This window comes from Primulina huaijiensis, chromosome 18, assembly GCF_012295235.1.
Source record: "Primulina huaijiensis isolate GDHJ02 chromosome 18, ASM1229523v2, whole genome shotgun sequence".
Classification (NCBI taxonomy): Eukaryota; Viridiplantae; Streptophyta; class Magnoliopsida; order Lamiales; family Gesneriaceae; genus Primulina; species Primulina huaijiensis.
This window is the reverse complement of record NC_133323.1, coordinates 18,561,311-18,572,977: the sequence shown is the minus strand read 5'-3', so window position 1 is coordinate 18,572,977 and position 11,667 is coordinate 18,561,311. Positions and strand designations below refer to the sequence as shown.

Below are 11,667 nucleotides of genomic sequence, written 5' to 3'. Positions count from 1 at the left end.
CCTTTAATGACAGCAAATCCCTAACAATCATGACACGACTCAAACAAGCATTAAAACTTCAAACCTTTAAGATAAATCATTCAAAACATTAATAAAATTTTGTCATCACATTTTTCATGCAAAGGTCACAAACATGCATAATATAGCCTGAATGTTGCAAAAGAAAGGTTTAAAGAAATGCCTTTGCATTTATAATGCTCGAAAATCGACTATTGGCGCGAGGAGACGAGAAAGAGCGATCGTGGAATGTCTTGGGCTTGTTACTTCTTCTCAACAATCTTGAAAATTCCTAGTTTCGAGTTAGCAAGGTGCACGGTTGCTGCAGCCCTCACAAGCCCTAATTTTGTTGGTAAATTTCGAATTCTTTAGTGTTTAGGAGGCTAGGGTTTAGGGATTTATGGTTAAAAAATAATTAGACCCACTAATCCTAGTTAAATAGGCCTAATTAGGCCCATTAAATCATGCACAAAAAGTTTATTTAGGAAAGTTATTAAAAATAATTTAATTCTAGCATTTTTAGAAAATTTTAAAATCCTATTTACATATTTCAAGCCTTTAACATAATTATTTTAAAAATATTTTTATCTCGATCGTTCTCGGTCTCTTTTCCACTGCCAAGCATCAAATATTCGGCCGGAACTCCTTAATTATGAAATCATGCAGAACTACATAAGTAAACATTTAATCATATTCAAAATATATCATTCATACATTTAAAATAAATTAACAATTCTCATATATGCGGTTTACGCAAACGGATTTTTGGACGTTACACCTCTAGAATATGTTATGAGAATTTTGTACATATTAGTAGTTAGTACTAGTAATACTATTATATAATTAGTAAATTCTAAATTCATTAAATAAATAATTGTGAACTGATTATAACTCCGATCGACGACCCGACAGCCCACATGTATCAATGATACAAATTTTTTCATATAATGAAAATGGAAAAGATCAAAATTTTCACTGATCTATTTTTGGCATGTGCCAGTTTTGTTAACTATTTCACCAATACATGCAGTTCCACTCTCTTTACTCAATTAGCAGTTAAACTAACTTTCATTTCTTTCATCCTATGAAATCAACTTATAAACTCCATAATGAGCATACTCTTCGATCTCCTTCAAACTACAGTCTCCAAATTCAACGTCGCCACCTGATGACCATCAATGGAGTCGGTAAACGGATCAAAGTACATGCTGGTACGTAGAGCCTCTACATTGTACTGAGTCAAAGGACTAGTGGTGTACAACCATAACTGTGAACTATTCAACTCGATAAGTTACAACCACTTCGATAGTTCAAAGGAGGGTTTGTTCAGTGAATCATCAAATGATCACTTACCTGTATAAATGGACTTCTCCATGCCCTTATCATTGAAACATGTCGTTTACACCACAGATGCTAGTTTCTAGTTCAAGCGACCTTTATCCTTATTTTAGGCGGCTGATTCGACTAGGAACTTGTTTATAATATATGATATACTTTTTAATGAGTTTCACGATCTTACGTTGAGATACATACCTCATGCTAGCTAATATATATTCAAGAACTTTATTTTTGCAACTTGTATAGGTATAAAGATAAAATAAATGTTATAATTGGATAAAATCGTAAAATATTATTAAAATAAATATTATTTTACATTAAAATTAACAATTCTCAAACCACTTTTGAACGTGCAAGTTAGGGCTGGCTCTTGTTAATTGTTCACAACTGGGTTATTCTGTCAACTGGTCGAGCTAATTTCGGCTTTTCAGAGTTGGTCACAATTTTTGGGCTTATATTTAAATTGGGTTTCTTGGCAAAATTTAACGTGCTTACCGTAATGAGGCAAAAAGTATTCTTTCAACAACACGAACATGTTTAAATTTTATATTTATATGATTATTAATAAATTTAAATTAATAATAATAATATATTGTTAGCGACCTCGAAACTTGACAGAGTGAAGGATATAACTACTTTTACTCAACTCGAATTAGGTGTGTCAAAATCAGACTGGACCCACCAATCCGACACAATTCAACTCGAAAAAAAATTAGGTTTGAGTTTGGGGTTTTCAGGTTCGGATCAGATCAAGTTGGACCCGATAGCTGATCCGAAAAATTGATCGGGTTTGGTTGGACCCGAAAATTTTAATTTTTTTTCAAAAAAATATAATTAATAAATATTGTCTACATTTATATATATTCTATATCTGAAAAAATATTTACTGTATATTTATATCATAAATTTTCATAATTTAATATTTATTTTGAATATTTTTTATTTTTTAAACAATTGTTTATTTGATTTAGTAAATATATTTTATTTTTTTATAATTAGAATTCAAATTTAAATAATATATATGAGGGATATTTTGTTTTATGTGTTTAAATTAAAATATTATTATTATTATTATTTTTTTTTAAAATTTTATTTAATTTTTTTTAAAATTTTTTTAAAAAAAAATCAAAATCGGATTGATTCGGTTCATATTCGGATTCAGAGTTTTCGGATTAGTTCGAATTCGAGTTGAATAATTTTTAAATAATATTATTGCTCAAATTAAGCTCGAATGGAGTTTTAACCTCACCTGTCTCGCTAACCACAAATAACTCGGACTAGCTACGTAGTGGAGGACAGCCACAAGACCCTTGTAATTTTCCAGAATATAAGGACCTCGAATTTCAAAATCGTCTTTGGTGGTTTTTGAAGAAAATAAATAATTGGCTATGGCCTTGGCCACTTTCTCAGGTAGAGGATCGATAATTGGTGGCAGCGGCGGCGGAGATGAAGTGTACGTAGCCGCCGTGCCGCTGAGAGCGAAGAAAGGCCCAGGCCAATTATTCATGTCGGCTGCGTACTCTCTCAATTTCAGGGATTTGAAGCATTTCGTGGTTATCATTAAACCCTCTGCCACACATCAGGTACTTATTCTTTATCAATTTCCTTATCTTATTCATGAAATCTTAATTTTGGCTGAGCTATTTGTTGTTTTGTAGGCTTTGGTTTATGATTTTCAGCCGGAGGATCCTGAAAATATATTAGTGGCTCTTGCAGCATTATCCGGTAGTAAAGTTCCTGGTGAGCCTCTGATCTCAATTTTTTTTTTGTTCATGCATTGCTTGATTGTTTTTATTCTATTTCTGGTTTCGATTTTATCTTTGGGCTTTTTAAGGGAATAAGCAACGCATAAACTGATTTATTTTCATGAAGTGGATGATTTATTTTCATGATACACACGCATAAGCGTATCAAGCTAGAATTTTGTGGCCTAAACGTGTGATGGACAAAATAACACTCAAATAAAAAAGTTTTAAGAATTATCTATATGTGAAGGTCATCAAAAAATAAGATTCATACTAATGTTAAGCTCTTGATTCGCTCTAAATAAGTACCTGCATCGCCTTTAGATTGTCCTTGAATGTGATCTTTCGAACTTGGCAATTCTAGTGAATTTGAAGGCTTTCAGAATGCAAATTATGTAATCAGGAAAATATGAACATAAATTTGACAGCTAAACCCGTTTTTCAAGTTGTTTACTCTAATAATTATGAAAAATTCCAAATTTTTATTCGATGCTCCAAATATTGAATATAAATTTGCGATCACTAATGATGCGTGAATCTTAATTGCATTTGCACCTACGTCCCTTTATGAAAGTTAATGAACTAAGATCAATCCCATGTGTGTGAAATATTGATAGCTGAAACTGTCATTATTTTTCTTTGTGGTATGTGTTTCTTAAGCGACTATACATGAAATTATTCCAAATGAGGTCAAAGAAAATATTTTGAATGTAATAAAAATAAGACATCTTCTTCTCCTTCTTTTTGTTGGTGTATCGTTTTCTCGCACTCAAGACGAAACGCAAGTTTTAGACTTTTTGTTTTGACTCAAAACATTCTTGGACATCTTATGATTTAAAACCATTTATAGAGTGTTTAGATTGATTTACTTTTGCGTGTTCAACGCCGGCTCCAGGTATTTCGGTGTTTAGGCAGTAATAGCTCTTCTTGTCAATCCCTGTGAACTTTCTTCAGTCTCCTAATCAGGTCCACGATCAGAAACTTTATTCCTCTTATAGACTGTACTAGAAATTCACATGAAATTTACGTCGAGATTAGCTCGTCGGAATTTCCAAAATCCGGCGGTTGTGTTGCGACGTCGGGGCGGCGGCACGACGATGTTGTGGAGGTTTGGCCGCGCCTTGTCGAAATTGGAAAGCGGGCCGAAAGTTTCTTGTGCAAGGGAGAGAGAAAATCTTTACTTGATTTTCTTGATATGTTTATTGTACGTATATGTGTTGTGTATATTATCAACTTTTGATAACCTATATGTAAATACAATATTCAAATCTTTCTAAGATTAGACCTTATTAAGATTATATATTTTAATTATTCAAAATTCTCATATGATAGTTATTCAAGGAATTTATCTATGCATCTTGCATGTGTATACCGATAAAGTAAATTTCATAATTGTATAAAACCATAAAATATTAATAAAATAAATATTGTTTTAAATAAGAGTCAATAAAGTTCAAGTCATAAGTTGGCTCGCTGGCCACCTTCTCTCTAACAATCTCCACTTGTCGTATATTCAACTACCCATAGATCTCACACCCATTGCTTCACTATGCTTCTCAAACAACGGTCCTTATCGTTAATGGATCAACAACGTTATCTCTAGAGGTGTCTCTATCTATATATATGTCTCTTGTTCCCACAATCTCCCAGATTATGTGGAAATTTCTCAGTATATGTTTGGATCGCTGATGAGACTTCGACTCCTTTGCTTGTGCAAGGCACCAACGTTGTCGTAATAGATCAGGATTGGATTAACTCCTTGATGAATGATGCCCAACTTTTAAACAAAATTTCTCATCCAAACATCTTCATTCACACAGCTGATGCAGCTATATATTCGGCCTCAGCGGTTCAATCCGTTGTTGTGTCTTTCTTGGAATTTTTCCTACAGATAACACCACTGTTGAGCTTGAATTCAAATCCAAATTTTGATTTTGAACCATTCACATCTGATTGGAAGCTAAACTCAGTGTAGACTTCCAATTTTAATTCTTATACATGAACAAATTCTTAGTCATTCTCAAGCAAATAATAATATCATTCACCGCTTTCCAATGTAACGGAGTTGGATTCGATTGATATCTGCTTGCAACACTCGGTGAAAAGAGAATATTAGGTCGATTATGTGTCATACCGTACATAATGGCAGATACATATGGAATGCGAGTCATTGTTTCTATCTTTATACATATGTATTCCTGATACATAGGATGCTTGAACTTCTCCATAGAGAATCTTCTCAGCATTTGGTGAGCCTAGCATTTTCTTTCTTCTATCTCTATATATATGTATTCCTAACACATAGGATGCTTAACTCATAAACTTCGTGGAGAATTTATAGGTAACCATACGTAAATTGATTTCAACATCTCTACATCATTTTCAATGATTAGTATGTGTCATTAACATAATGTACTAAGAATGTTAGTCCGCTCTCACTAATTTTCTTGTATACACACGGTTCCTCAGGATTTTTAACAAATTCAAACTCTTTGATTGTTTTTTCAAATCTTAGGTTTCATACTCGATATATGTTTGAGACGATAGATGGATCTCTGAATTTTTCATATTTATGCTCAATTCTTACCGATGTGAATTCTTCAGGTTGAGCATGTAAATCTCTTCCTTAATTTCACCATTAAGGAATGTTGTCTTCACATCCATCTGCCATATTTCATAGTCATACTATGCTGATATGGCTAGCAATATCCTAATTGACTAGAACATCATGAATGGAGAAAAAAGTTTTCTCGTAGTCAATATCTTACGTTTGAGTATATCTTTTTGGTATCAATCTTGCTTTGTTTGTCATTACCTTCCCATCCGTCCCAAGCTTCCTTTTGTAAATCTATTTGCATCCTATCGGAACAATTCCTCAAATGGATCTATTAAGGACTATACTTGGTTCGAATACATGGAGTCTAACTGAGACTACATGGCTTCAAAACATTTGAATCAATCAGTATCTGATAATGATTCTTTGAAGTTTCTTGGATCATATCTAGGAATGATCTCATCTTGGTCTTCTTCAAGAAGCAAGATCATCATCTTAGGTGGCTTTGAGATCCTTTCGGATCTCTTAGGAGCTTATGTCTTGAAACATCCACTGCTCGTTTTTCTTTAAAATATGCTAGAAATTTTTTTTCCATCCATACTTTCGGCCGAAACACTATACATATATATATAAATAATACCAACCAACCTATTATTTTAAAATCCCAAAAAAATGCAATTCAAAATATGAAATCGTAAAGCATCAACCATACCTAAAACTAGTATTTTTCGAAATAAAGTATAAACTCTTAAATCTCTCAAAACCACTCAAAATTCAAAACATCATAAAATCTTTAAAGTAATCTTAAATCATATACATAATTGCGAAAAACTAGCGACGGTCCTCGGGTTATGTGCACCTTCAATCCAGCTAGTTCAACCGTCATGCCCTCCATCAAAATCATGCTCACCTGCATCGGTCACACCTAGTGAGTCTAATGACTCAGCAAACTTTAATCATGATAACAAGTAAGTACATATACAATTACATGCATCAATAAAATATTTTTTTTTTAAAAATAGCTTTTCATTAATATGCATAAGTTTTAAACCTTTTTCCTTTCATCATAAACTTTTTCCATTTGTCATATACGTATACGTTTTCCTTTTTATTATTGAATTCAGATCATTAATTGTGATCTCGTTTTAGCTGTAGGTCGATGGATGCATACAAAATGTTTCTTCGACTTGAGCTCATCGACTAATTTTCCGATTCGTTTTAAAACTTAAACCTATGCCTCGGTTTTATCCCGAATTGACTTGAAACTTAACCAAACTTGAACCATAGCTTGCACAAGCCTAGACCAGCCACTGAACTTTCCTTGCCCTAGGTCGAAACCCTAACTTGAACCAACCCTTTCTTTCTTCGACCCTAGCCCCTGGCTGACCCAACCAGACCCTAGCTGACCATCTTATGACCTAGACCGAAGCCTTGGCAATCCACTGGAGCACGCCACACAGCCCCTGCACGCCTCACCCTTAATCTCGTAGCCTCCACATGGCGCGTGCCCCTTAAGCACATGGTTCCAGCCCATCCCTGGTACCAGCCCCCTTAATCCCCTCTAGTATCACCATGCAACCCTCTTAGGACCCCTGGACACAGTCCTTAACCACGACCGAGGCCCCCCCTTCAAGCAACCCCAAGCCAAAAACCCTAGGACTCTAGAAACCCAAATTTTCGTTCATCTTCTTGCCTTCTCCTTTCCAGCATTTAAACATGCATCTAAGGACCCTTAAACATATGGAAAAACATTTCTTCTAGTAGCCTTAACATGGTGGTCCCATTGTGCATCATAAGCAAGAGTTTAAAAGATGAAAACTCTAGTTTTATCATGTTTATGCCATAAAAACGAAAATAAAAGAAGTGTATCATGTTTTTCATGCAAATATGTATCAAAACATATAATATGGTATGAATGATGATTGAAAGAAGATTAAGGCATGAAAAACGATTTGCAATGCGAGAGACGTCGACGTAGGGTGAACCTTGCTGAATTTCTTCACTATTCACATGATGTGCTCCTCAAAAACTCGTGTGACGTGTGTGTTTGTGTGCTGATGGAGAGTCATAGATTTCCGACGTCGAGGCCTCTCCAATAATACGAGCCAGACACTACTGTGGGTATCGTTCACCATGCAACCACCGTTGATGGAAGGCAAAGAAAATTTAAGTTCTGTTTAATTTTTCTTTCATGATATTGACATAAATTTTGAATCTTATCCAAAACGAGGGATTAAAATTTTTAAAAATTTGTGTCAATTTTAGATTCTAGTGTCATGTTTATTTGTATGTTTTTCGGATTCATTCAACTCTTGTTATCTATGTAGCACAGATACCTTAAAATTTTTTTTTGATATCGGATACGGATACGACACGGATACGGATACGACACACGGATACGCGTGTCGGATACCGCAAAATCCGTGTCGTTGACTTTGTTTAGGGTTGACCAACCGGATACGTTTCGGACACGGCGAGGACACGTCATGGATACGGCGTGGATACGTTTTTCGGATACGTTTGGGCAAAATTGCAAATATTTAAAAGTTTCAGATGTTAATTAAAAAAAATTAAATTTCTAAGGACTAAAAGGAAAATAATTTCAAATAAATTGAGCTGGGTTTTTAAATTCCTAAATACATTTGTCCGTCTCTTTCATTCTATTTCTGTTCAATACTATTTCTGCTCAATACTAAATTTATATAAATATAAATATATATAATATTTATATATATTTTAATGATTGTCGTATCCTAGCCGTATCGTGTCTTATATTTTCAAAATTTGACGCGTCGCCGTATCCGTATCGTATTCGATACGATACTCGTACGCGTATCCATGCAACATAGCTTGTTATTATATTAATAATGACGCACATACTGATTATTTATAATATATCACATGCATGATAAATAATAAAGTATGATCGATAACCAAAAGCTAATTGATCTATATGGGCCAAATATAGATCCAAGTCAAAAACCTAGGTAAATGCAGGGATGCAAATGCAATATCACATTAGCTTAAAATATTTTGCATGTCATCGATCTTTAAAACCCTTGAGCATATGGGCCCACCATATTCAAATCTTTATATCTCACTAAATCTAATATTTTTTAAATTTACATAATACATTGGGATTTCTTGTATTATTAACTCATCAGATCAAATAGGATGTTTTCACCCGTTGGTGAGCGGCAAATCCCCGATTACAATGTATTGATCCCTGCATATTTTGAAACTACACCCAATCTCTTCATTTAATGATCTTCAATGAAGTCAGTAAATATATCAAAATGCATGCCACGATGCAGAACCTCCATGTTGTCTCAGGTCTAAGTGTATAACCATAACCGTGGACTAATCCACTCGATAAGTGGTAACCACTTGGAATGTCCGTGAGATGATTCTTCAGTGCCTCATCAAATGATCGTTCGTTTCTATGAATGGACATCTCCATGCCCTTACCTCAATTAAACGTGACATTTTCATCACAAATGCTAGTTTCAAGCTCGAGCGACCTTTATTCTTATTTTAGGCAGCTGAATCGAGTAGAAATATATTTAGAATATACAATACACTTCTTAATAAATTTCATGATCCACTAGACTAGTGGAACTCATGGTACTTATAATATTTTCAAGAACTTTATCTATGCAAATTGTAAGGATATATAGATAAAGTAAATGCCATAATCGGATAAAATTATAAAATATTATTATTTTTTTTTATATAAAATTCAATAAAATCGAGCCACGAGTTGGCTCGCTGGACGTCTACTTTATCAAAATGATCTAACAATTAACTGAATAACTGATTGTAAAAGAACATCGTTCTCATGTATCACTATCTTCGTTGTTACTAAAGTTGAAAAATGATTTTGGCACTACAATAATTCTCTCGTTCACTGATGTTTAAATCTGAATTCTCTCTCGCCGCTAGTTTCTATGCTTTAGTTTACTTGCTGATATTTTTCTGATAATGATATCATAAATTGCTATCAAAATCTGAGGTGTGCCTCCTGTTTCAGTCTTATTTTGTCGAAGCGAAATGAAAAGGGTGTAGCATTCCTTTATTTATTGTACTTGCATGTTATTGCTTGTGTCTAATATATGTCAAAATTAATCTTTGGTAGGAGTTATACAAGTAAGAAATATTGGGAAACCTCCGAAGAGAAAATGCTGGTTTGTTGGATTCTCAAGAGTAGATGCTATAGATGGAGCCCTCATATTTAATGAAAGATGGGAGACTGAGCTAAAGATTGGGTTTCATGATTGCCGAGATTATTGCCAAGGTGAATTTCTCTTGACATAATATTCTAAACTATAGTTCTTATTCTCATCAGTTGCAACAATAAATTTTAAAAGTAGGTTTCATTAGAGAAGATTTATTTAAGAATATGTCAACCACTTTTCAAGAATTATTTACTTGTAATTGATTAGTAAAAGTTCTGTATTTTGGCTTCATTGAAGAGAAGAAATATACTTCATGGTTAAGATTTTGAAGTCTATACTCCAATCTTTAAACATGATTGTTTACGATTCTCCCGCAGTTTTTCGATTCTCTGGATCACTTTTAATGTTTTACTATTTTTTATAATGACTTTAAATGGATTGAGTGGGTAATCCATATCATAATTTTGCATTTGAAAACATTGTGATTTGCCTAGGTTTTGGTTTTTGGTTCAGCTTAGATTGAAACCAAAATCCATGTCAACTCGTGTACCAAATCAATTTTGATCTGGTTTAATCACACCCTAGTTGTCGTGGATGCGAAATAATAGTCCATTTTTTGAATCTCAATTTCATGTTAGTGGAGTATTTACTAAATTCAACTCTATCTTTCTCCATTTATGGAAGGACTGGTGGAATACCTGACAGGTAAGAAAGTTGTGCTGGAGAATCTTAGAGATGGCCTCTATAGCGAGAAATGAGATGCAGAAAATATATACTCACCTGACAGGCAACATACTAGGATATCGTGCGGTTCCTGTAATCGGATCTCGGCTTGCGTCCATCTTGTGTTTCATTAGGTTTTTACCTATGCAGATACTCATATGATAGAAGATCATGTATTTGTACCACAAGGATGCTTTATCTATTAACCATAGCGAAAGTGTAAATGTTATATCTAGGGAGCTTCCATGAGCTCGAACTTATGAGAAAAGCAGTTTATAATGCAAAATCATGAGGGCCAAGAGTCGCAGATTGAAAAATCTTGTTACACAAAAATATTGTTTCTAATATGATGTATGGACTATGAATCACAAACTAACAGGTTAAAAAATCTTGATGTGCAAAAACGATCCGTGTATTCTATTATGTTGATCAGGAGTGCAATTTTAATTATTTTTTTCGGTTTTGTTAAAATATTTTCCTTGTGAAACTTGGTTTTGAAAAAGTAGTGGACTTTTTTAGAGTATGTGTCAGTGAGGCAACTTGTGGTTTCTTATTTATTGACTTTTATATAAAAATTATTTATTTGAATAGTATTTTACGATTTTATCCGATTGTGACATTTATTTTATATGTATAATCATACAAGATGCATTGAACAACCCTTCCCCAGACTTTTAAAGTGATTATCACTTATCGAGTGAATTAGTCTGTGGTTATTGTCGTACATCATTGGTCTTTGACTTGGGACAACATGGAGATTCTACGTACTAGTACTGCACTTTTATTTGTTTACCGACTCCAAGAGAGTCATTAGATGACGAGGTTGTGTGTATTTTTTACATATGTAAGAGTGGATACATTGTACTGGGGAATTCACTGTTTTACCTACGAGTGTGAATATCCTATGTGATCTAATGAATTAATGGTGCAAGGAATCTATGGCCAAAGTAAGACATGTGTATTATGGAAAGTTGTTTCATTAGTTGCATGTACGATGCCACTACATCACACCATATTAAATTCAATTGCAACTCTCGATATACTAATGATTGCAGATTCTATCAAAATATATGTGTTGAATGGACTATATTATACGCTAACCATAACATTCTGGTTCTTGCATGCGCTATCAGTG

The 11,667-nt window shown here is 33.8% G+C and overlaps 1 protein-coding gene across 2 annotated transcripts; it reads left to right on the top strand.

The window, feature by feature from the left end:
• The first annotated feature begins 2,605 nt into the window (after positions 1-2,605).
• Positions 2,606-10,767, top strand: LOC140963883 (uncharacterized). 2 transcript variants are annotated; one of them, XM_073423363.1, is made up of 4 exons: positions 2,606-2,918; positions 2,994-3,075; positions 9,770-9,928; positions 10,515-10,767. In XM_073423363.1, the coding sequence occupies exons 1-4, from the start codon at positions 2,724-2,726 to the stop codon at positions 10,565-10,567; spliced, it is 489 nt and encodes a 162-aa protein (XP_073279464.1). In that variant the 5' UTR covers positions 2,606-2,723; the 3' UTR covers positions 10,568-10,767. The 2 variants fall into 2 exon arrangements, with proteins under 2 accessions (XP_073279464.1, XP_073279463.1); XM_073423362.1 differs by having other exon boundaries at positions 2,609-2,918; positions 10,494-10,767.
• The last annotated feature ends 900 nt before the right edge of the window (positions 10,768-11,667 follow it).

Bases quoted from the DNA above. Each gene is read 5' to 3' on its own strand.
- LOC140963883 (XM_073423362.1), top strand. From the start codon at position 2,724: ATGGCCTTGGCCACTTTCTCAGGTAGAGGATCGATAATTGGTGGCAGC. The intron at 3,076-9,769 runs GTGAGCCTCTGA...AATCTTTGGTAG, and splicing joins ATCCGGTAGTAAAGTTCCTG to GAGTTATACAAGTAAGAAAT. The intron at 9,929-10,493 runs GTGAATTTCTCT...CATTTATGGAAG, and splicing joins TTGCCGAGATTATTGCCAAG to GACTGGTGGAATACCTGACA.